Consider the following 24,433-nt stretch of genomic DNA (forward strand, 5'->3'; position numbering starts at 1 on the left):
TCCAGCAGATGGAGACAGAGAAAGTTTCACTGACACTGACATATAACTTGGTGTGCCACCTGCAGTCCACCTGTAGTCCCATTCCCTGCAGTCCAGACTCCTGGGTCCTGCCTCCGCACCAGCAGATGGAGACAGAGCAAGATTTGACAGGCTCTGCTATAAATACCAGGGTGCCACCCACAGCCTGTCAGTATTACTCTGTCTCCAGCAGATGGTCTGGGTGCACTTCCCACAGTCTGAACTGATTTAAAAAAAAAAAAAAAAAAAAAAAAAGAATATACAGGGATTGTAGTTAGGGTGCTTTGTGTGGCTTCCTTCTTTTCAATTAAGTTTAAAAAAAAAAAAGAATTAGGTTAAGGAGGAAGATGTTCGCAGAGCCGGTCTGTGCCTCCCAGGGGGTTGTCAGGTCCTAAGGGGACCATCCCCCCTGGTCGAGTAGGCTGCTGGGGTTACCTGTCTTCCCTTACAGCCCAGCCGGGGTGATACCGGGGAGCCCAGCTCACTCACCCCAGCCGGACCGCTTCAGGACCCGACGAGGGACAGCTCCAAGGTAAAAAAAAAAAAAAAAAGATATTTTACTTAGCGTCGGGCGGTGGCTATCGGACCCTAGTGCGGCGGCGGCGACCGATTCTGCTTCCCCCCCTCCCCTTGTCCTCCCGCTGGTTAGTTTGAGTGATTTTCTCTTTCGCGCCGAGCATGCCACGTGGGTCGGCCTGCTCGGACAGCGCGCGCCTCTCGCTGGATGGGCTGTGCTCAGCCTGCATCCCCGGAAGCGAGGGTTCTTCGGGTTCGACTCGGGGAGTGGTAATGCGGCGGACGTTGGCGGTCACGATCGGGGAGCGCCCCGCGGCACCCCCCCCCCCCAAGCAGCTGCCAAAAAATTATTTCTCAGTCTCCAGCAGATGGTGGTGGTACAAAACCTGCAGTCTGAGAAGAAGTTTAAAAAAAAAAAAAAAAAAAGAAAGAAAGCAAGAATAGGAGTGAAGAAGTACCTTCCAGAATATTGGCAGGTCCTGGTGGGAATCACCCCTTCCCTGTACATATCCGGATCAGTCCAGACTCCAAGGTATTACTCCTGGGTTTTGCCTCCCCACCAGCAGATGGAGACAGAGAAAGTTGTGACAGACTCTGCCATATATACTTGGGTGCCACCCACAGTCTGCCAGTATTACTCTGTCTCCAGCAGATGGTAGGGTTGCCAAACTCACAGTCTGGGTTAGACTACTTAGTAGTTAGGTTTTTTCCTTTTTCTGTTGGTCAAAAGTTATAAAGCTTTTATTAAAAAAAAAAATATTGAAAGGTTAGACAGGATCTCCTTTTTTTCAGAAGATTGCTGGTGAGAGAGCTTCAGCCTCCCAGGGGGTTAGCAAGTCCTGAGGGGACTATCCCCCCTGGTGTGAGGCAGCTGCGGCAGGGGCTGAGAGCCCTCTTTTGCCTGGTGCAGTAGACTCTGGGGTGATACCGGGGAGCCCGGATCACTTACCCCAGCATCACCAGCCAAGGACCACCACGGCAGACCGGCAAGTTTAAAAAAAAAAAACAAACCAAAAAACAGATTTACTTGATTTAACTCTCCGTTGTTTCTTTGCTGTGGCTGTGTGGGCGCTGATATTAATCGCTCTTCGGTTTATTGCCGTCTGTTGGGGATCTTTAGTTCTTTTGTATGTATGTATGTATTTATTTATTTAAAGGCTTTTATATACCAATGTTCATGTACTGGTACATATCACGTCGGTTTACATAGAACCAAAGTTGGAAATTACATCGACCAAGAGGTTACAAATAACAGGGCAAATAACAGGGCTAACTTGTAAGAGATTATAGAAAAGGTGAGAACAATTTAAAATTATTATTACAAAAAACACATAGTAAATAAGTCAAGTTCGGATTAACGAAAGCCTTCTTAAGCCAGGGTGCATATTTTAGTCCAATTAACTGGCGAAATTATGGTTACGGCATCATATATCTGGCGTGGAGTAAGAAAAGCGTGAATCGGAGACCTTTAAGTGAATGCCTTTGTGAAAAGCCAAGTTTTGAGCTTCTTTTTGAACGTTCGACAACAAGTTTCTAGACGAAGGTCCGTGAGGAGAGTATTCCAGTGAAGAGGGGCTGGCAGTCGAGAATGCTCGTTTCTTGAGCAGTGACTTGGCTGGAGGTGCATATAAGGTGCCTAAGTAGCTGGTTCTGATAGGTCTCAGTGAAGCGTGAGGACGAAGTGGGTCGCTTAGATCTAGCGAAGTTTGGGAATAAATGGTCTTGTGGGTTATGGTTAGTACTTTGAAAATGATTCTAGATTTAATAGGGAGCCAGTGTAGGTTTTTTAAAATAGGTGTGATGTGATCTCGTCTACTAGAGTTGGTTAGAATCCTGGCTGCTGAGTTCTGCAACATTTGTAGTGGTTTGGTGGTGATAGCTGGGAGGCCAATCAGCAGCGAGTTGCAATAATCAATTTTTGAAAATAGAATTGTTTGGAGGACTGTTCTAAAGTCCTGAAAATGGAGGAGAGGTTTCAGCCTTTTCAATATGTGTAGTTTGTGAAAGCATTCCTTCGTTATGTTTTTGACAAATTGTTTGAGATTCAGTCTATTGTCGATAGTGACGCCTAGGTCTCTTACTTGTGTGGGGGAGATCCTTAGCGGTGTGACTAGATTGTTGGTAGCCTGAAAGTTGTCATCCAAAGTGAACAGCATGAGTTCCTTTTTTGAAGTATTGAGCACTAAGTTGAGGCTAGTGAGGAGTGAGTTTATGGACTGTAGACAATTGTTCCAGATGTTGATGGTGTTGGAGATTCAGTGATTGGCAACAGGATCTGGACGTCGTCGGCGTATATGAAGTGTGTGATCTTTAGATTTGAGAGCAGATGACATAGGGGGAGGAGATAGATGTTAAACAGGGTTGGGGAAAGGGAGGATCCTTGAGGGACTCCTAGAGAGGACTTGACTGGGTGAGAGTCCTTGTTACTAATTCTGACCTTGTATGTCCTGTTGTTAAGGAATGATCTGAACCATTCAAGGGCTGAACCTGAGATGCCTATGTCTGAGAGTTGGGAGATGAGGATAGAGTGATTTACGGTGTCAAATGCTGCTGATATATTGAGAGGTGCCAGGAGGTAGGGGGTCTTTTTCGCCAGTCCGGAGAGGACTCTGTCCGACAATGAGATTAATAGGGATTCCGTACTGAGGGATTTGTGGAATCCGAATTGGGCTGTTGTGAGGATCTTGTGGTCTTCTAGGAATTCCGACAACTGTTTGTTAACAATTCTCTCCATAAGTTTGGCGACAAACGGTAGGTTGGCGATAGGGCGAAAATTGGCCGGGTCTGCTGGATTCAGGTTGGGTTTCTGAGGAGAGGTTTGAGGGTTGCTATTTTCAGAGTCTGGTACTGATCCTTGGGTTAGTGAACGGTTGATGATCTCTGCTAAGGGCTTCGCAATGATGTTTGGGATGGTGAGTAGTAATTTAGATGGAATGGCATCTATCTGATGAGTGGAGGGTTTCATCTTTTTGAGAATCTATTCAATTTCGAGTGAGGAAGTGGGTTCGAAGGATTCTAGTTTTGCTTTCTGGCTGAAGGGGGGGGGGGGAGGGGAAAGCAGGAAGTTCTATATTATTCGTTGCCAGAGGTGCTATTAGCTTAAGGATTTTGTTTTCGAAGAATTGTGCAAGTTCAGTGCATCTGGATTGAGCTTGATCGTCAGGGATAACTGGTGAGGTGGGTTTTGTGAGCTCTGAGACATATGAAAACAGTGCTTTAGCATCGAAGGAAAAATTGTGAATTTTGTGGGCATAATAATCTCTCTTTGTGTGAAGGATGTTATTTTTATAACTGTGCATGAGGGTTTTGTACTCATTTAGTATATCGTTGGATGGTCTCTTTCGTCATGCGTGTTCTTTTTTTCTCAATTCTAGTTTGGTGTTTTTTAGTTCTTGATTGAACCATGGTTTTTTGTTTTTACAGGATGGGTTAAGCTCTCTAGTTTTTAAGGGGCATATTTTTTCTGCCACCTTGTTTGTGATGTTATGCCATGTAGAGATGGCTGTTTCTGCGTCGGAAAGGTCAAGGTTAGCAAGTTCCGATGAAAGGTGAGAGGTAAGGTCTTCCATAGAGCAGGAGTTCCTGTAGTGAATTGTGGTCTTGGTGATTGGTGCTACAGGGTTGTCCTTGACACAAAGATCCGTCGTGATCATTAGATGGTCTGACCAAGGGATAGGGGAGCAAAGAGGCGGGGAAGATAGTGTAAGGCCAGAGTTTATGAATATAAGGTCCAGTGTGTGCCCCGCTTTGTGCGTGGGACTTTTAACGATTTGTGAGAAGCCCATAGCCTTGAAGGAGGATAATAGCATTTCGCAGTTGGAGGATAGGGGGATCACATCAATGTGAAGGTTAAAGTCTCCCAAGATGACTGTTGGGGTGTCATTATTGATGTGTTTGGCATTGAGCTCTATGAGTGGAGATGGATCCAAATCTAGGAGGCCGGGTGGAGCATAGAGTAGACAAATTTGGAGATGCTGCGTGGAGTGGCTTCGGTCGGGGCGCGTCTGTCCCGAGACGGACTCTGTTCCACCTGCCTTCCCGGCGGCAAGGGATCCTCAGCGGGTGCCGGGGGGTCATTATCCGGAGTCGGTCGATAGCGCTGGCAGTAGGGGAGCTACCAATTCCTCCTGCCTGTTCCTTCCCGCTGAGCACGGGAAACTGTGCCATTTTGGGTGCCTTCTTGGCAGCGACTCAGATTGCAGCGGGCGAGGGGAATCTTCCGCCGCGACTTTCTCCACAACAGCCGGCTCCGAGGCCGCGATCTAGAGTTCCGGCAAAACCCACGACACAGGGAGATGTTCCTGATACCGATTCAGTAGACTCTGACGCCTCCTTTTCTTCTGGATTTGTGTTGGTCATGCATAAAGCCTTTAAGGCCCGAAAAGCCAGAAAGAAACATGCTATTCTGGAATTGGAGCCTTTAGATCCTCCTCCTCCTACGGCCCAGCAGAGGGTCGCGGCTCAGAGGCCCGCAGGGGCTCCTAAGGAGAAGCATCCCTTGCGGGCTAGGATGCCGCAAGTTGATACAGACGCATCTTCAGACACTGTAGATCCAGATGATCAGAATTTGCAGGCCCAACCCCCGAGGGGGGTAGAGGGGGACGGGGACCAGCAGCAGAGCGCTGCACGTGGTTCTCAGAGCATCGAAGGCGATGATCCGAAGGTTGTTAGTCTGTTCAGAAAGGAGAAGCTGCTTTCTCTCATTCCACCCATTTTGAAAGAATTGGGAATAGACGCTCCTCAGGAAGAATCTCGATTGGGATCCATGGATCCGGTGTTATTGGGCCTGAGGGGTCCGGCTACCTCTTTTCCATTTCATTTTTCAGTCACAGATCTTCTTTTTCACGAATGGGACACCCCAGATTTGGGGTTGAAGGTCACTAAGGCGATGGACAAGCTTTATCCACTTCCTGAGGAGGCGTTGGAGATTCTTCGGGTTCCCAAGGTGGATGCCGCAGTTTCGGCGGTGAGAAAAAGGACCACGATTCCAATCACAGGGCGATGGCCCTGAAGGATCTGCAGGATCAAAAGTTGGAATTGCTGCTTAAGTAGATTTTTGAGGTCTCTGCACTTGGTGACCGAGCCGCAATGTGTAGCAACTTTGGGTTGAGAGCTGGTCTTCGATGGGTACAGCAACTACTTGCGAATGAATCTCTATCGGAGGAGGAAGCTCTGCAGGCAAGCCGCCTTGAGTCGGTGGTGGCTTATAGTGCAGCGCTCTGCATGATCTCCTGTGAATGTCGGCCAGGGCTATGGTGTCCGTGGTTTCAGCCCGTAGGTTATTATGGTTACGAAATTGGTCGACGGATGCTTCCTCAGTCTCGACTGGACTCCTTGCCTTTTAAGGGCAAGCTGTTATTTGGAAAAGAACTTGAGGATATGATCCAGTCTCTGGGAGAGAATAAGGTTCGTCATTTGCCGGAAGACAGGCTACGGTCGAGGGAGGCTTTTCCTTCTCGTGCCCAGTTTCGGGGAGGTCGACGTTCTCGGGCGCCTAGGACGTCCACGGCCCTTTTTCAGCAGAATTCTAACAGGCAACAGGCGTGGCCTTTGTCTTTTCGTGGCAGACGATTCAGCAGACCAAGTACCTCTCAGTCCAAGCCAGTCAATAAGTCTCCTCAATGATGGGCGGCCGGTCCATTCCTTGGTTCCGATGGTAGGAGGCAGATTGTCCCTGTTTTACGAGGAATGGGCCAAAATCACAACAGATCAGTGGGTACTCTCTGTGATAAAACACGGCTACGCTTTAGATTTTGTGCGCCAGCCTCGCCCTCAGTTTCTGGTCTCCCCGTGCGGGTACACCACAAAGAGTCGAGCAGTAAAACAGATGCTGCAGCACCTGATCGACCTCGGAGCTATTGTCCCGGTTCTTCTGGCCGATCAACGAAGAGGTTGCTACTCCATTTACTTCGTCGTGCCAAAGAAAGAAGGATCCTTCAGACCATACTCGACTTAAAGCGCGTCAACAGGTGTCTGCGGATACCACGCTTCCGGATGGAGTCGTTGAGGTCAGTTGCCTTGGTGAAGCCGGGAGAATTTATCACTTCTCTGGATCTGACGGAGGCATATCTGCACATCGGGATCAGGCCGCATCATCAGAGGTTCCTGAGATTTTCCATCCTGGGTCGACATTACCAGTTTCAGGCACTACCTTTCGGTCTTGCTACGGCACCCAGGACGTTCACCAAGATAATGGTGGTGATAGCGGCTCAGTTGTGAAGAGAGGGATGGTTGGTCTCCCCATACCTGACAATTGGTTGATTCGGGTGAAGTTGGAGCTGCTTTGCCAGGCCGCAGTTCAGCGAGTGCTGCAAGTACTGAAGAATCTAGGATGGGTGGTCAACTTCTCAAAAAGTATCTAACACCTTCCCAGTCGTTGGCGTTTTTGGGCGCGTTGTTCGACATCCGACAGGGGAGGGTTTTCTTAACTCCTGACCGCATTACCAAGTTGCAAGGTCAGGTGCGAATTTTACTGTACAAGCGCCCTCCGATAGTCTGGGTCTACTTGCAAGGCCTGGGTTCCATGACTTCCACTCTAGAACTGGTTCCATGGGCCTTCGCTCACATGCGCCCTTTACAGTCAGCTTTACTTCCCGCTGGAATCCGGTTTCCGAACAGTTCCACCTGCAATTGCCTCTGATGGAGGCTGCTCGCTCCAGCCTAGATTGGTGGCTCATTTCAGACAATTTGAGTCGGGGAGTTCCCTTGGTTTTACCGGATTGGACGGTGGTAACTACAGATGCTAGTCTTTCCGGCTGGGGAGCAGTTTGTCTCCGGCAGTCAGTACAGGGTCCCCGGAAGAATTTCTGTGGTCCATCAATCGTCTGAAAACCAGAACGGTTCGACTGGCGTTGTTGGCGTTCTTTCCGCTTGTCAAGGGGGAAGGCGGTCAGGGTGATGACCGACAATGCAACCACGGTTGCATACATCAATGGCCAAGGAGGTACGAGGAATCAGCCAGTGGCGCTGGAAGCTCAATGGTTAATCGCATGGGCTGAGCAGAATCTCCTCAGCATAGCAGCGTCCCACATTGCCGGAGTCGACAACATTCATGCGGATTTTCTAAGTCGGCATCTTCTCGATCCCGGAGAGTGGGAGTTGGCGGACAAGGCCTTTCAGATCATTTGCGACAGATGGGGCATTCCGTGCATGGATCTGATGGTGACTTTCAAAAGCGCCAAGGCTCCACGTTTCTTTGCCCGTCGCAGAGAAATGGGGGCAGAGAGCATAGATGCTCTGGTTCTGCCCTGGCCGACCACTGTTCTGCTGTTTATGTTTCCCCCTTGGCCTCTAATAGGCAAGGTGCTCAGAAGGAAAGAGAGTCATCCGGCCTACGTGATCTTAGTGGCTCCCGAGTGGCTGCATCGGCCTTGGTTTGCGGATCTAGTTAATCTGGCGGTGGAAGGTCCTCTGAGGTTTCCATATCTTCCGAACCTTCTTCATCAGGGACCCATCTGTTTCGACCAGGTCAATTGCTTCTGTCTAGCAGCTTGGCTTTTGAGAGGTGGCGTCTAAAAGACAAAGGTTATTCGGACGCAGTGGTAAACCACTCTGCTGTGTTCACGGAAGACTTCCACCTCTCTCTCCTATGTTCGCGTGTGGAAGGTATTTGAGTCATGGTGTGTGGACCGGGGGATTATGCCCACGTGTGCGTCCATTCCTGACATCTTGGCTTTCCTGCAAGCAGGTTTAGCAAAAGGACTGTCCTGTAGTTCCTTAAAGGTACAGGTGGCGGCTCTTGGATCTCTGCATGGTTCCATTCAAGGGACAGCATTAGCGGCGCATCCTGAAGTCTCTCGTTTCTTACGGGGTGTGAAGCATTTGCGGCTGCCGGTGAGTTCACCATGTCCTTCCTGGAATCTCAACTTGGTCCTTAGGGCTTTGTGTTCGGCGCCTTTTGAGCCTTTGCGAAGTGCAACGTTAACAAGACCTCACGTTGAAAGTGTGGTGCCCGAGCTGCAAGCCTTTTCGTGCAGAGAGCCGTTCTTACAGATTTCGGATTCTGGTGTGTCCCTGTGAACAGTTGCTTCTTTTCTGCCGAAAGTGGTTTCTGCTTTTCATTTGAATCAGTCTGTGGAGCTTCCGTCCTTCTCTAATCTGGATAGGTCGGATCCGTTTTCCAAGGATTTACGGAAGTTGGATGTTCGCCGGGTGTTACTGTGTTATCTTGAAGTAACTAATAGCTTTTGGGTCTCTGATCATCTCTTTGTTCTTTGGAGTGGTCCAGAGAGAGGTAACATGGTATCCAAGACCACGATTGCCGGTGGCTGAAGGAGGCGATACACTCTGCGTATTTACTGCATGGTAAGCCCTTGCCTGTAGGAATTCGGGCACATTCGACAAGAGCGCAGGCAGCTTCCTGGGCGGAATGCCAGCAGATTTCTCCACAGGAGATTTGCAGAGCGGCCACATGGACAACATTGCATACCTTGCAAGACATTACTGTCTGGATGTTCAGGCTCCGGATGTGGACGGTTTCGGTGCAGGCATGCTGAGTGGGCCTCTCCGGATCCCATAGGTAAGCTCTGGTACATCCCAGGAGTCTGGACTGATCCGGGTACGTACAGGGAAAAGAAAATTGGTTCTTACCTGATAATTTTCGTTCCTGTAGTACCACGGATCAGTCCAGAATCCCGCCCTCTGTGGATACTGCGAAAGTTAATGCATAGACATAATGGAGAGTCCGCTCGTTTACTGTTGATTTATTCTGGTCTGCAGATCGATCTTGGTTACCCAGTTTTCGGGGGTTAGGGTCACAATTGGGGTTAGTGATCCGGTTCTGTTTATGGTTCTTGTATATAGTTAGCTTGTTGAGCCATACTGCTGTGATACTGAGTAATACTGGCAGACTGTGGATGTCACCCAGGTATATATGGCAGAGTCTGTCACAACTTTCTCTGTCTCTATCTGCTGGTGGGGAGGCAAAACCCAGGAGTAATACCTTGGAGTCTGGATTGATCCGTGGTGGTACAGGAATGAAAATTATCAGGTAAGAACCAATTTTCTTTTCTGGTTTTAAGGTGGACAAGCAGGGGGTTGGGAACCCTTGTTTGGGGGGTAGACAACTGGTGGTGCCAGTTCCATCCACCCCAGGGGGGATGCCTGGAGTCTGCTGTTAATCTTCAAAAAGCTGGTCTGTTCAATTTTTTTCTATTAAAGTTTAAAAAAAGAAAAAGAATGCAGGAAATGTAGTTTTCTCTTTGCTTCTCCATTAGGGTGCTCAGCTTGCGCAGCGGAGTGGGAAGCAAATGGGTCGGCAGAGTAATTTTTGTTTTGCTTACTCTGCGTCCTCTCAGTGCCAATGCCAGGCGCATCAGGAGCCATGCCGCAAGGCAGCCACTGTTTAATATTCGGGGAGATGCACGCACGGCACACTAAGACCGCCCTTTGTTCCAGCTGCCTCTCGGCGGGAAAGGGCAGCTCAGGAACACTGGCTAAGGCATCGGGAAGGCATCAGGCTGCTGCGGGGACCGCGGATGAGGCTGGTGCTGCAGCCGGCCCCTTCCCGGTGCACATGGAAATGGTGGCCATTTTGAATTTTGCTTGAAGTGGCGACTGAGGCTGCAAGGGGAGAGGAAGCCCTTCCCCCACTCCTGTCCCTAGCTGATAGAAGACGGCCTGAAGTGGTGAGGGCCTTCTGGAAGGGGTGGGGGGGAGGATCCTGAGGACTCAGCAAGTTTTTTCCCCGGACTTTGTGCTTTGGCTTTACAAAACATATCTGGCCAGGAAAGCAGTGGGATGATATTTTCCCGCGCGTGAGGAGCCTCCACATGGCCTAGAATGGCACGGACTAGAGCGGCTACCAGGGTTCAGTGAGTCCTATGTCAGCCTGAACATTAGGCGACATGGGCAACCCTTCGGAAGAGTCTGAAGTCGGGGAGCCTCTGGTGGAGGACCCTCTGGCACTGGACTCTTTTTCCGGACTGTCCAGGCTTGGATGAGGGGCGAGGGCAAGCTCAGACTGTGGATCTGGACGATCCCAAGGTGGTTCGTCTTTTCCACAGGGTAGAGTTGTGATCCTTGATTCCGTATTTGCTAAAGGGGCTGGGAATCAAGAAACACGAGAAGATTCTGATCATGAGGTGGATCCAGTCATGGAAGGCTTAAGAGGTCTGACGAAGCCCTATCCTTTCCATAAGTCGGTAAAGAAGCTAGTGTTCCGGGAGTGGGGACTCCCGAACCCTGTCTGAAGGTTATCAGAGCTATGGACAAACTATATCCGTTACCGGGGTCAGGGAGATGCTTTGGAGTTGTTGCGGCTACCAAAGCTGGATGCCTCAGTGGCAGCTGTTACAAAGAAGACAAATATTCCTGTGGCTGGTTCGGCAGTGCTGAAGGAAATGAAAGACAGGAAGTTGGAGGTCCAGCTCAAAAAAGATTTTTCAGTTGTCTGCCCTGGGTATTCGGGCTACGGTGTGCAGCAGTTTTATGCTTCGCGCTAGTCTACGCTGAGTTCAGCACTTGCAGTCTGGAAAACAAGCCAAGCGGCTGGAAAGCGATGTCAGTGTCAGAGGCCACAAAGGCCGAGCGGCTGGAAGCAGTGATTGCCTAAGGAGTGGGATGCCTTATATGTCCTCATCCGAACGTCCTCCATGATGTCAGCAGTCTTGGCCAGGCAGCTCCTTTGGTTGAGGAACTGGTCAGCAGATGTTTGGTCTAAATTTCAACTAGGAACGTTGTGTTTTATAGGGAGAATGTTTTTGGCAAGGTCTTGGAGGAGCTGGTAAAACTGCTGAACAACAACAGAGGGCATAAGTTGTCGGAGGAAAAGACGAAGAGCGGCAAAGGGTCCTTTTCCGTGCGTTCCTCGCCTTAGGGTGAATCGGCGGTTTCAGCAGAGTCGGGCTTTGGAAGGGGGCCAGAGACAAGGTGCCGGGAGGCAGCAGTCCTGGTACCAGTTCCAGGCCGAAAGCTAGCCAGAGATGGTTCTGGCCACAGAGCGTCAGGTTCCAAGTCCACCCAGTGAAGCGACACACGCCCATTCCTCGGTCCCAGTTACAGGGCATCGGTTGACTCTTTTCTTCAAGGCATGGGTGAAGATTACGTTGAATCATTGGGTCCTAAGTGTGATAAACAAGACTACGCTTTAGAATTTGCACATGCGCCAAAAGATTCCTTGCGCATTCGCAAACGAGGTGGGTGGTTAGGGAGACCATCGACCATCTATGGATGCTGGGTGCCATCGTTCCCGTAGGGGGGTGGAGGACAGGAAGGTACTCCATTTACTTTGTAGTTCCAAAGAAAGGAGGGACCTTCTGCCCAATCCTGGATCTGGAGAAAGTGAACGTTGGTTTCGAGTTTCTTGTTTTTAGAGGGTGACTACGTTCGGTGATTGCTCTGGTATGCAAGGGGGAGTTTCTGGTGTCTCTCGTTTTGACCGAAGCTTACTTACACATAGCAATTCGACCGGATCATCAAAGGTTTTTCGGGTTCATGATTTTTGTGACGCATTTTCAGTTTTATTTGCCCTGTCCTTTGGTTTGGTGACAGCTTTTTCATCAGATTTTGTTTTATTGCTGCACAAGGCGTATATAGGGCGGCATGTTTCCAGGCAAGAGAGTTCGATGGGCCCATGGCCCAGGAAGAGATCCAGAGTTTTGCGGACTAATGCTGCGACAAGAATTCGGCAAGTCCTTTGTTAGGTCTACGCAGTCAGACGTGGCAGACGAGGCATTGGAGGATTCAGAAGATGGGGATCCTCCAGCGGCGGACCCTTCTGAGGAGGATCCTTCTCCAAATGGATGGGATCCGGAGGAAGGGCTGGGACAAACCCCGGCTGTTGAGGAGAACTATTCGAAGGTGGTTAGTCTTTTCCACAGGGAAGAGCTGTGGCCCCTGATGCCTTGTGTCCTTAAGGAGTTGGGGATTAAGGTCCTGTGAGAAGAATCTGATCAGGAGGATGTTGATCCAGTCTTGGATGGCTTAAGAGGTCCAGCAAAAGCTTACCCCTTCCATAAGTCAGTTAAGAAGTTAGTGGTCAGAGAGTGGGATATTCCGGAGACTGGCTTGAAGGTGTGCAGAGCAATGGATAAATTATATACATTGCAGAGGACACACTTCAGCTGTTAAGACTTCCAAAGGTGAATACCTCAGTGTCTGCGGTCACTAAGAAGAAATTCCGGTGGCCAGTTCTGCAGCATTGAAAGATATGCAGGACAGGAAGCTGGAAGTCCATCTCAAAAAATTGTTTGAGGTGTCGGCCCTAGGCATACGTGCTGGAGTTTGCAGCAGTTTTATGCTTCGGGCTGGTCTGTATTGGGTGCAGCAGTTGCAGGTGGAAAAAGCGAGGCATCAGAAGCAAAGCAGGCTGAACAGCTAGAGGAGGTGTTGGTCTATGGAGCGGATGCATTATATGACCTCATCAGAACCTCCTCCAGAACTATGATGTCAGCTGTGTCAGCCAGAAGACTCCTTTGATTATGGAACTGGTTGGCAGACGTTTGGCCCAAATCTCAGGAGCATTGCCTTTTAAAGGGAAACTGCTTTTTGGGGAGGACTTGGAAGAGCTCATGAAATATCTAGGTGAAAATAAAGGGCATAGATTCCCGGAGGATAAGCCGAAAGGGGGAAAAGGATCTTTTCCTACATGTTCTCGCTTTAGGGTGAATAGGTGTTTTCGGCAGAACAGGGCTTCAGGGGAACCCAGAGGCAAGGCACAGGAAGAACACAGTCCTAGAATCAGTCCTTTCGAGGTTGAAAGCCGAACAGAGATGGTTCCGGCCAGGGTGCTGGTGGAGCTGAGTCTGCCCAATGAAGCGAGGCCGTTCCATTCCTCAGTGCCAGCTATAGGGAGTCAGTTGACTCTTTTTTACGAAGAATGGGCCAAGATCACGATGGACTGGTGGGTCTTAAGTGTGATAAGAAAATGTTATGCTTTAGAATTTGCTCATCTGCTAAAGGACTTGTTCATGGTCTCCCCTTGTACTTCCATGGCAAAAAGGCGGGGTGGTACAGGAAAATATCAACCACTTACAGATGATGAGAGCCATTGTTCCCGTTCCCTCAGAATAACTTCTCATTCCCTCAGGGGAATGAGAAGTTATTCCATTTATTTTGTGGTACCATAAAAAGAGGGGGCCTTCTGCTTGATTTTGGACCTAAAAAAGGTGAACATGGCTCTCAAAGTTCATCAGTTTCGGATGGAGACTCTGCGTTCAGTCATTGCAGAGGTGCGCAAAAGGGAGTTCTTGGCTTCTCTGGATTTGACTGAGGCGTAGTTGCACATAGAGATCTGTCCGGATCATCAGAGGTTCCTGATCCTCAGAATACATTTTCAATTTTGTGCCCTTCCGTTCGGGTTGGCGACTGCTCCGAGGACCTTCACCAAGCTGATGGTCGTGGTGGCAATGGTGGCTCTCAGGAAGGAGGGCATCCTAGTTCACCCATATCTGGATGATTGGCTTATTCAAGTGAAGTCAGAGGATCTTTTCCAGGCAAGCAGTGGTGTTGGTGCTACAGCGGTTGAAATCCCTGGGTTGGGCAGTTAATCTGTCAAAGAGTAATCTACTCAGGTGTTGGAGTTCCTGGGAACATATTTCGACACCAGGATCAGGAAAGTGTTTCTCACCAGGGAACGTGTTTACAAATTACAGAGGCAATTCTCAGTTTATTAGAGAATCCGGTCTCCAGGATCTGAGATTACCTGCAGGTTCTCAGTTCCATGGTCTCCACTTTGGAGCAGGTTCCTTGGGCATTTGCTCATATGAGGCTTCTGCAGAGGGTGTTGCTTTCCCAGTGGAATCCATTGTCAGAGCATTTTCATTTGCCACTACCTCTTATGGAAATAGCCAGATCCAATCTTTCATGGTGGCTTGAACGGGACCAGTTAGGTTGTGGAGTAGACTTGGAGGTTCCGAATTGGATAGTAGTTACCACCGATGCCAGTCTTTCCGGATGGAGAGCTGTATGCCAGTCTCACTTGGCACAGGGCCAGTGGTTGGCACAAGAGACATTGTGGTCTATCAATCGGTTAGAGATGAAAGCAGTGAGGTTTGCGTTGTGTGCCTTTCTACCTCTCTTGCGTGATTGATCAGTAAGGATCTTGTCAGACAGTGCGACAATGGTGACTTACATCAACTGACAGGGTGGTACCAAGAGTCGGGCGGTGGCTCAGGAAGCCCAGGGGTTAATTTGCTGGGCAGAGCAGTATCTGGTGTTATTGGTGGCGTCTCATATAGCCAGGATAGACAATGTGCAAGCGGATTTTCTCAGTTGGCAACAGTTGGATCTAGGGGAGTGGGAGTTCTCTGAGAAAGCAATATGTCTTATCCATTGCAGATGGGGCATGCCCTACATGGACTTGATGGCAACTCAGCGAATTGCCAAGGCACCAGGCTTCTTCAGTCGCAGAAGGGAGGGCGGTGTAAAAGGGGTCAATGCCTTGGTGCTGCCATGGGATATTCTCCTGTACGTGTTTCTGCCAACCACTAGTGAGCAAAATATTGCAGCGAGTAGAGATTCATCTGAGAGAGGTAATTCTAGTGGCGTCGGAGTGGCCTCGGTGGCCATGGTTTGCAGTTCTGGTCAGTCTAGTGGTGGCGGGCCATTGCAGCTCAGCCATCTGCAAAGCTTCTTCACCAAGTTCATATTTTCAGATCAGGCGGCTTGTTTCTGTCTCTTGGCTTGGCTTTTGAGAGGAAGTGTTTAAGATGGAAGGACTTCTACATCCTTAGCGTATGTGAGGGACTGGAGAGTTTTTGAGTCTTGGTAAGTAGAGCAAGGAGTTGAACCTACTCAAGAATCTATGGCTCATATTTGACCTTACAACGAGGGTTGTGAAGAGTTTGGCCTTTAACTCCCTCAGAGTTCAGGTGGCGGCATTGGGCTGTCTTCGAGGCAAGGTGCAGGGCTGCCTTAACACATCCTGATATGGTGTGTTTTCTCCAGGTGGATGAAGCATTTGCATCCTCCAGTGCGGAAGATGTGTCCCTCTTTGAGCTTTAACTTGATTCTTAAAGGGCTGTGTGCGGCTCAGTTCGAATCTCTTAGAAGGGCAACTATGAAAGATCTCACCTTAAAGGTGGTTTTTCTGGAGGCAGTTTGTTCCGCTAGAAGGAATTTGGAACTTCAGGCCTTGTCATGTAGGGATCCTTTTTTGAGCATTACAGATTCTGGAGTCTCATTGTGGGAGGTTCCTTCCTTCCTGCCGAAGGAGGTGTCATCGTTCCAATTGAGTGAATCAGTAGAGCTTCTGGCTTTCCCAAACCTGGATGCGGCAGCGCCTCATGCAAGAGAGTTGAGACTCTTGGATGTAAAGCGGGCATTTTTGCAGTATTTTAAGGTCACTAATAGCTTCCAGCTGTCGAATCATCTATTTGTGCTATGGAGTGTCCCTCTTTGATCTTTAACTTGATTCTTAAAGGGATGTGTGCGGCTCAGTTCGAGTCTCTTAGAAGGGCAACTATGAAAGATCTCACCTTAAAGGTGGTTTTTCTGGAGGCAGTTTATTCCGCTAGAAGGAATTTGGAACTTCAGACCTTGTCATATAGGGATCCTTGTCATGTAGGGAGTGGTGCAAAAAAGGGACATAAGGCTTTAAAATCCATTATAGCCCAGTGGTTGAAGGAAACAATAGGCTTGGCGTTCGTCTGTCAAATTCATCCTATCCCTGAGGGTTTAAGGGCTCACTCTACTTGATCATAGGCAGCGTCTTGGGCTGAATATCAGCAGGTATCGCCACAAGAGATTTGTAGGTCAGCTACTTGGAAGTCGTTACACACTTTCGCCAGACATTATCGTTTGGATGTCCAGGCTCCAGAGGCGATGGGCTTTGGTAAAAGTGTACTTCAAGTGGGATTCTCGCAGTCCCACCCTGTTTAGGGAAGCTTGGGTACAGCCCAGAAGTCTGGACTGTTCTGGATACATACAGGAAAAGGAAAATTGGTACTTACCTGCTAATTTTCGTTCCTCTAATACTACAGATCAGTCCAGAGTCCCACCCAGTTGATGTGGGGAGAATTGGAGAGTCCGCTCAATCTGTTACTGTAAATAGGCTGAGGAATGGCACAAGTTTCATTCACATTGTTAATGTGGAAAGGTTTTTTCCATTATAAGGTTCCTCTTCCTACTGGTTATTCAGAGGGACGTGATTGTTACTTGTAGTTATGTTCATTGGTATCTTGGCTTGGGTACAGGTCAATACTGAGGGACTGCAGGTGGCACACCAGGTTATGTGGCAGTGTCAGCAAAACTTTCTCTGTCTCCATTTGCTGGAAGGGGAGGCAAAACCCAGGAGTCTGGACTGATCTATGGTACTACAGGTACGAAAATTAGCAGGTAAGAACCAATTTTCCTTTAACACTGCTTACGGAGATTCCAGCTGTTGAATGTGAAATTCAGATATGACTCTTCCATCTTAGCATATTCACTCAGAATCCGCTATCATTGCTATGTCAGCATCATCGATCTATATAAGTCCGTGTCATTTCTCTTACCCCATAGCACCACCAGAGTTCTCTACTCCAGAAGCAGCAGCTTCTGGTTATCCTGAAGAGGAAGAGGCTGCAGCACCAAGAGCAGAAACCAGCAGTGAGGAGGAGTTTACCGACTCCATGTCCCCAGTGCAGGAATTCAGCAAATACCAGAAATCGCTACCCCCCAGATTTCAGAGACAACAGCAGCAGCAGGTAGGGGACTGGGACTTTCTTTAACACACCCTAGTAGTAGTAGCTAATGGTTACTGTCTCTCAGTGATTGTAGTAGACTGGCAGAAAAGCAGGGAGTTCATTTATTATTTTCTAACTAGGGCTTTCCTTCTCCTGGATTCCGACAAGGACAAACTTGCAGCAACTTCGTTAGCATTAATTACTCGAGTGAATAGTAACATATCATTTTTAAAAATCTGCATTTTAGGTTTCTGACTGGAGCAGTAGCTGTAGAATAGAGCTAATGGCAGCACAGGGCTATTTGGAGGGCACAGGAGCAGCAGCTCTCAGAAATAGTGTAATCTCCAGAGGAGACTAGATGGAGCCCTCCCCAAAGCTACCATTATTGACTGGAAAAACTGTATGCTCTTTTGCTGCTAGTCTATTACGCTCCTAGAGAGGCACTACTCATTGGTCCTGATTGCTGTAGGAATTAATAGAAAGGAAATTGATGATAAAAAAATTCCTGTTGTCATTTGTAGTTTAGTAATAAAAATATCCTTTTCATGCACATAAAGCTGTGCTGTGCTCACCACCATGCAGGAATCTAAATGGCTCCCTTCCTCTTCATCCAGTTAGACCCAGCCAGACCATGGGTTATGTACACCAACCAGCAGATGGAGAAAGAGATTAACAGGTTCGCTGATGTCACTCCTTATATACTTCCATGTTGCAGCCTGCCAGTATTCTCTGTCTTCAGCAGATGGTGGACTGCCTTCTTATGTTAGTGACTGGAAGACTGGATGGAAGATGAAAAACCTGCTTGGGGGTGCTCCCGAGGTGACAATCCACTATTTCCTAGCGTGTAGCAGATGGACTCATTACAAATGGGGTATAGCGTGCTCGTGCTAGCAGTTGGAGACTGATCTGACGTCAGCACGTAGTACATATACCCCTGCAGGAAGTGCAGCAACTCAGTAATTTCCGTCTCCAAAGCAGTTTGGAGCTACCTTACGCTCACTGAGCGTTTTTCCAAATTATAACAATTAAATTCTTAGCAGAAATCCTACCTGAAGACGAGCCCCGCACTCCTGCGGTGATACCCTCGGGTCCCTCCCCCAGTTGAGTTTCCCGAGGTGATTTCCGGGGTCCCTCGGAGGTAAGCGCCTCGGTCCGGCAGCCGGATCGCGGCAGGACCTAGCCCCCGAGTGAGAAGGGCTCGGGCGTGGCATAGAGGCAGCCTCGGTCCCGGTGAGGACTTAGCCCCTGAGCGAGACGAGTTCGGGCGCGGCTTAGAGGCAGCGGGTGCACTTCCTCGAGCGCGGCAGTGACAGTACTTACCCTCTCCCCCCCAGCCGGAGACCGCCCGGGTCGCAGCCGGGAAGTGCCGAAGATCAGGTAAGGCATACATCTTACTTTACGGGTCTCCGAAGAGCAAAGATTAGCAGGGTCTGCCTACGTGGCAGCCTGCCAAGGAGGTCGCCATTTTGCCTGCCTGCTCACCGTCGCCATCTGCCCTGGTTCGCCGCCTCGAGCTAAGCGGGGCGACGGGCGCGTATGATAGGCGCGCATTGTAAGCGCACGCTGATAGGCGCGCGTTACTAAGCGCACGCTGATAGGCGCGCGTTACTAAGCGCACGCTGATAGGCGCACGTTACTAAGCGCACGCTGATAGGCGCACGTTCCTAAGCGCACGCTGATAAGCACGTTCATAGGTGCACGCTGATAAGCACGTTCATAGGTGCACGTTGATAGGCGCACATTCATAGGTGCTCATTGATAGGAGATCAGACACTATGGAGCGTATGAGAGCCCCTGCGGCCGCAGAGCCGGCACCTCCAGAATCAGGCATAAGAGCTCTAGGCCTCTGCTCAGCATGCCACCTCAGAGCCACACAGAGCGAGGAAGCAGACTCCCTATGTGCCCAATGTGAGGAGGCCCTGGGAGTTCCAGGCCAGGGCCGGTCTCAGCCCAGTTTGACTGCCAGTTCCTCAGGGAACACCCCGAACCTAGCAGGCCGCGGTGAGCAGCCAGGGAACCCCACGGACCTGGTGCCCCTACGGCTAGAACCTGCTTCCCTCTCCTGGGTGGAATTATTCAAGGGGATTCATGCCTTCGTCAAGATGCAGTCTGATCCCCGACCGGACCCATACGTACCAGATGACCCTGCCCCGGGACCCTCAAGACCTACGCATGGCCACCCGCCACCCGGAAGCCCCACTTATGGGGACTCTGATTACTCTGAGGAAGATGGTGACCCCCCCGAGGAGGGAGAACTCCCCTCGGGGATAGAACCGTATCGAACCATGAGACGCTTCTTTCCTAAGGAGGATCTTCCAGACCTGGTCTCTCAATGCCTGTCGGAGCTGGCTATCCCGGGCCAGGGCACCCCAGGGGAACCTAGGATGAACCCCCTGCTAGAGGGCCTGCACCAAACGGCTCCCCATTTTCCCCTTCTACAAGCAGCACAGCAGTTAATCGATCTGGAGTGGAATGCGCCGGAGGCTTCATTCAAAGGGGGTCGGGCTTTGTCTAGCATGTACCCCCTGGACCCGGCAACCAAGGAGCTGCTGGCGTGCCCGATGGTAGACGCCATAGTTAGCGCAATTGTGAAGCGCACCACCATTCTGGTGGAGGGAGGGGCGGCCCTCAAGGATGCACATGACCGGCGCATGGACGCCATTCTGAAACAAGCCTTTGAGGTGGCAGCCATGTCCCTACGAATTGCGACCTGCTGCACCGTGGTGACGCGCTCCTGCTTATCACAAGCCAGGAACAACACCCCGGGAGAAGAAATGGAAGCAGCCCTCTCGTTCCTCACTGACGCTGCCTCCGACCTAGTTCGTACGGCAGCCAAGCGAGTGTCATCCTCAGTGGCAGCCAGGAGACACCTCTGGCTACGAAATTGGTCGGCCGACTCCTCCTCCAAGACTCGCCTTACAAGAATGCCCTTTAAGGGATCCCTCCTGTTCGGCAGCGACCTCGAGAAACTGGCTAATAAATGGGGCGCATCTCCATTACCCCGTCTACCGGAAGACAGGTCAAGGAGGACCCAGCGCCCTTTTCCTAGACCATCCAGAGGTAGAAGCTCTCAACGCTTCAATCCTTACAGGGCTCGCTACCAAGCACCTCGTTCTCAGACCAGGAACCAGTCCTTTCGGACCAGGCACAACAAGAGGGGAACCGGCTCGGGGTCGGGTCCCGGCCGCACCCCACAATGAGAATCAGCCGACCCATCTGGGGGAAGAAGCCATAGGGGGCAGGCTATCCCTATTTTACAGCAGGTGGGTCGAGATTACTTCGGACCAGTAGGTCCTCGCCATCGTCCGGGAAGGGTATTACCTGGACTTCCTTCATCTCCCTCTGGACAAGTTTGTGGAATCACCTTGTCCGCCCCTCAAGAGGGCGGCGCTGGCAGCTACCTTGGAGAGACTCCTGTCCCTAAAAGCCATAATCCCAGTGCCTGCATGGGACATAAATTCTGGGTATTACTCCATTTATTTCATTGTCCCCAAGAAGGGGGGCACCTTCAGACCCGTCCTGGACCTCAAGTCAGTCAACCGGCACTTAAGGGTCCCAGGATTTCGCATGGAAACTCTGTGGTCAGTCCGAAGTGCAATACAGCCAGGGGAGTATCTCACATCCCTGGATCTCTCAGAGGCCTATTTGCATATCCCAATTCATTGGGATCACCAGCGTTACTTACGCTTCAAAGTCCTGGATCAGCACTTTCAGTTCCGGGCTCTACCCTTCGGGTTAGCCACGGTGCCACGGACCTTTACCAAGGTAATAGTAGTGGTGGCGGCGTCACTCAGGAAGAAAGACATTCTCATCCATCCCTACCTAGACGATTGGCTGATCAGGGCAAAATCACCGGAGGAGAGCCACCGGGCAACCAACAGAGTTTTATCTCTTCTGGAAAGCCTAGGATGGGTAGTCAACATAAACAAGATTTCCCTACAGCCTTCGCAGTCGCTGGAATACCTAGGTGTCCGATTCGACACCCAGGAAGACAAGATCAGCCTGACCTCCAAGAGGAAATCAAAACTCCGTGATCGCTTGCAGAATCTGCTGAGCACCACGCAGCCCACAGCTTGGGATTACCTACAGGTCCTCAGCCTAATGGCCTCTACTCTGGAAGTGATACCACGGGCACGGGCTCATATGAGACCGTTACAGCACGCCCTCCTATCTCGGTGGCGCCCACGATTACAGAACTACACCGTGCATCTACCTCTACCGGCCAGAGTACGGTATCAGTTACGGTGGTGGCTGCAGCTCGGCCACATGAGCCGGGGGTCAAGGATGTCCTCCCCAACCTGGACCCTGCTCACTACAGATGCCAGCCTGAGCGGCTGGGGAGCACACTGCGAAGAGCTAACCGCCCAGGGGCGGTGGAACAGAGAAGAGTCGGGGTGGAACATCAACCAACTAGAGACACGGGCAGTCAGGTTAGCCTGCCTGCGATTTGCCCACAGACTCCGAAACAGAGCAGTCAGAGTGATGTCTGACAACGCCACCATGGTGGCATACATCAACCGACAGGGCGGAACCAGAAGCCGACAGGTATCCTTAGAAATAGCCCCCCTGATGGCTTGGGCGGAAGCAAATCTCCAGGACATCTCCACCGTCCACATCGCCGGGAAGGACAACGCCACGGCAGACTTCCTCAGCAGAGAAAGCCTAAACCCGGGGGAATGGCAGCTGTCACCCACGGCCTTCCAGATGATTGTGGATCAGTGGGGGACCCCGGGCATGGACCTACTAGCGGACAGGTCCAATGTTCAAGTACCCAGATACTTCAGTCGCAGGCGAGATCCTCTATCCCACGGGATCGACGCCCTGGTGCAGCCATGGCTTCGGGGATCCTGCTATATGCCTTTCCCCCATGGCCCCTGCTGGGTGCCATTATACACAAGATTCAGCGGCACAGAGGCCTAGTTCTGGTGGCCCCGGACTGGCCAAGAAGATCCTGGTACGCAGACATGAGAAGACTACTGGCAGGGGATCCTCTACCCCTGCCCCCTCACAGAGACCTGCTGCGACAAGGTCCCATCCTCCACGAGAATCCAGCTCAATTCTCTCTTACGGTCTGGCCATTGAAAGGGCTCGACTGAAGAAAAGGGGATACTCGGGGCCGGTAATAGACACACTCCTCCGAGCACGCAAGTTCTCCACATCACTAACTTATATAAGGATCTGGAGAGTATTTGAAGCCTGGTGCGAAACTCGCAACACCAATCCGCATGCTGCTAAAATCCCCATCATTCTGGATTTCCTGCAAGATGGACTTCAGAAGGGTCTGTCCCTCAGTTCAATCAAGGTTCAGGTGGCAGCGCTATCCTGCTACGGCCCCAGGAGTGCCGGCAATAGAATTGCCACACACCCAGACGTTTCACGTTTCCTGAAAGGAGTCAAACACATTCGCCCGCCCCTGAAGTGGCCAGTGCCCCTGTGGAACCTCAACCTAGTCTTGGAATTCCTAGCGGGACCCGCCTTCAGACCCCTCCGAGGCCTGTCCCTCCGTTTGTTAACCTTGAAGATAGTGTTCTTGCTGGCCATATGCTCAGCACGCCGCATCTCCGAGCTACAAGTGCTGTCCTGCCGCGATCCGTTTCTCAGAGTCACTCCAAGGCAGGGGTGGGCAAGTCCGGTCCTCGAGGGCTGCAAACCAGTCGGGTTTTCAGGATACCCCTAATGAATATGCATGAAATAGATTTGCATACAACTGAGGCAGTGTGTATGCAGGTCTCTCTCATGCATATTCATTAAGGATATCCTGAAAACCCGACTGGTTTGCAGCCCTCGAGGACCGGAATTGCCCACCCCTGCTCCAGGGGCTATCCATCTTCGCACGGTTCCTTCCTTCTTACCCAAAGTAGTCTCACACTTCCACCTCAACCAAACCATATCCTTGCCAACCACGGAAGGTTTGAAGAAGTCAGAAGAAGGTCGAAGACTGCGCCATCTCGACATCGGCAGGCTGCTGTCCAGATACCTGGAAATGTCGGAAGCAGTACGAAAGACGAACCACCTGTTCGTCCTTCACAGTGGGAAGAAGCAAGGAGAAGCGGCCTCACGGGCGACTATTGCTCGCTGGATCAAGGAAGTTATCAAGGCGGCCTACGTAGAAGGGGGAAAACCACCACCTCTACGGGGCAAGGCTCACTCTACCAGGGCCCAAGCGGCCTCCTGGGCAGAAACTAGGATGCTGTCGCCTGCAGAGATATGTAAAGCGGCAACGTGGTCCCTCCATACCTTCTCCAGATTCTACCGTCTGGACGTCCAGGCCAGGGAGGATACAGCATTTGCGAGGGCAATCCTAAACGGACCTCGGGCAGCCTCCCACCCAGTCCGGGAGTAGCTTTTGTACATCCCATTTGTAATGAGTCCATCTGCTACACGCTAGGAAATGGAGAGATTACTTACCTGATAATCTCGTTTTCCTTAGTGTAGGCATTTGGACTCAGCATCCCGCCCAGCTGCCGATAGACATGGGGTTTCACGAATTCGAGGTAAGCCATGTATTTTCTTACATAGGGCATCCACCCTACCAGGTGTCGACGCCTTCCGGTTGAGAACACTGGCGGTCTCCAGCTACTATCAATCGGTCAGGTTAATCATGTTTGGTTAATCAATTGGTCAGTCACACATATATCCATGAAGCTTTTGCGAGGAAGATTACTGAGTTGCTGCACTTCCTGCAGGGGTATATGTACTACGTGCTGACGTCAGTTCCGTCTCCAACTGCTAGCACGAGCACGCTATACCCCATTTGTAATGAGTCCATCTGCCTACACTAAGAAAAACGAGATTATCAGGTAAGTAATCTCTCCATTCCTTCCCTTGGTTGAGTGTGGTCCTGGGTCCTATTTTGTGTTTTTTTATTTCGTGGCTCTCACAGTGATAGAATTGCTCTCCCTCCAGAGAGGTTATGACAGGACCCAGGGGACTCCATTGAGGCTGATAGGAACCAGTACTATTGTTTGTATGCCCCCCCACCTCCCCCCCCCCCGAGTTTGGCTGCTGTTCTTTTCAAAAAAAAAAAAATAATAATAATAAATGCTGGTGTCTGGAGTAGAGTGGATGCCTGTTTTTGGAACAGGATCACTAGGAAACTGTTTGCAGGGTGAGTACAGTAGGTTTTATTTATTTTTTTTTCTTGTGGCTACGTTTTTCTGCCATGGCGACAAGTGAGAAAGCACGTCAGTTTCTACAATGTGGGAAAAAGGTCCATGGTCAATAGGGGGACTGAGTGGTTATCTCAGTACCTCACAATTACCTTGCTATGGTTGGAATAGTGGGGTGGGGAGGGT

General features: G+C 50.4%; 1 protein-coding gene across 12 annotated transcripts in view; it reads left to right on the forward strand.

The window, feature by feature from the left end:
- The window catches only part of PRRC2B (proline rich coiled-coil 2B), a 393,423-nt gene that overhangs the window by 170,823 nt on the left and 198,167 nt on the right, over positions 1-24,433 (forward strand). For 11 of the 12 annotated variants that reach the window (XM_029612564.1, XM_029612560.1, XM_029612557.1 and 8 more), the window contains exon 13: positions 16,975-17,159. The exons of the other annotated variant lie outside the window; for it this stretch is intronic. In XM_029612564.1, the coding sequence (XP_029468424.1) occupies positions 16,975-17,159 (185 nt within the window). The remainder of the gene's footprint in view (positions 1-16,974; positions 17,160-24,433) is intronic. 12 annotated transcript variants of the gene reach the window in all.

Source organism: Rhinatrema bivittatum, chromosome 8 (assembly GCF_901001135.1).
Source record: "Rhinatrema bivittatum chromosome 8, aRhiBiv1.1, whole genome shotgun sequence".
Classification (NCBI taxonomy): Eukaryota; Metazoa; Chordata; class Amphibia; order Gymnophiona; family Rhinatrematidae; genus Rhinatrema; species Rhinatrema bivittatum.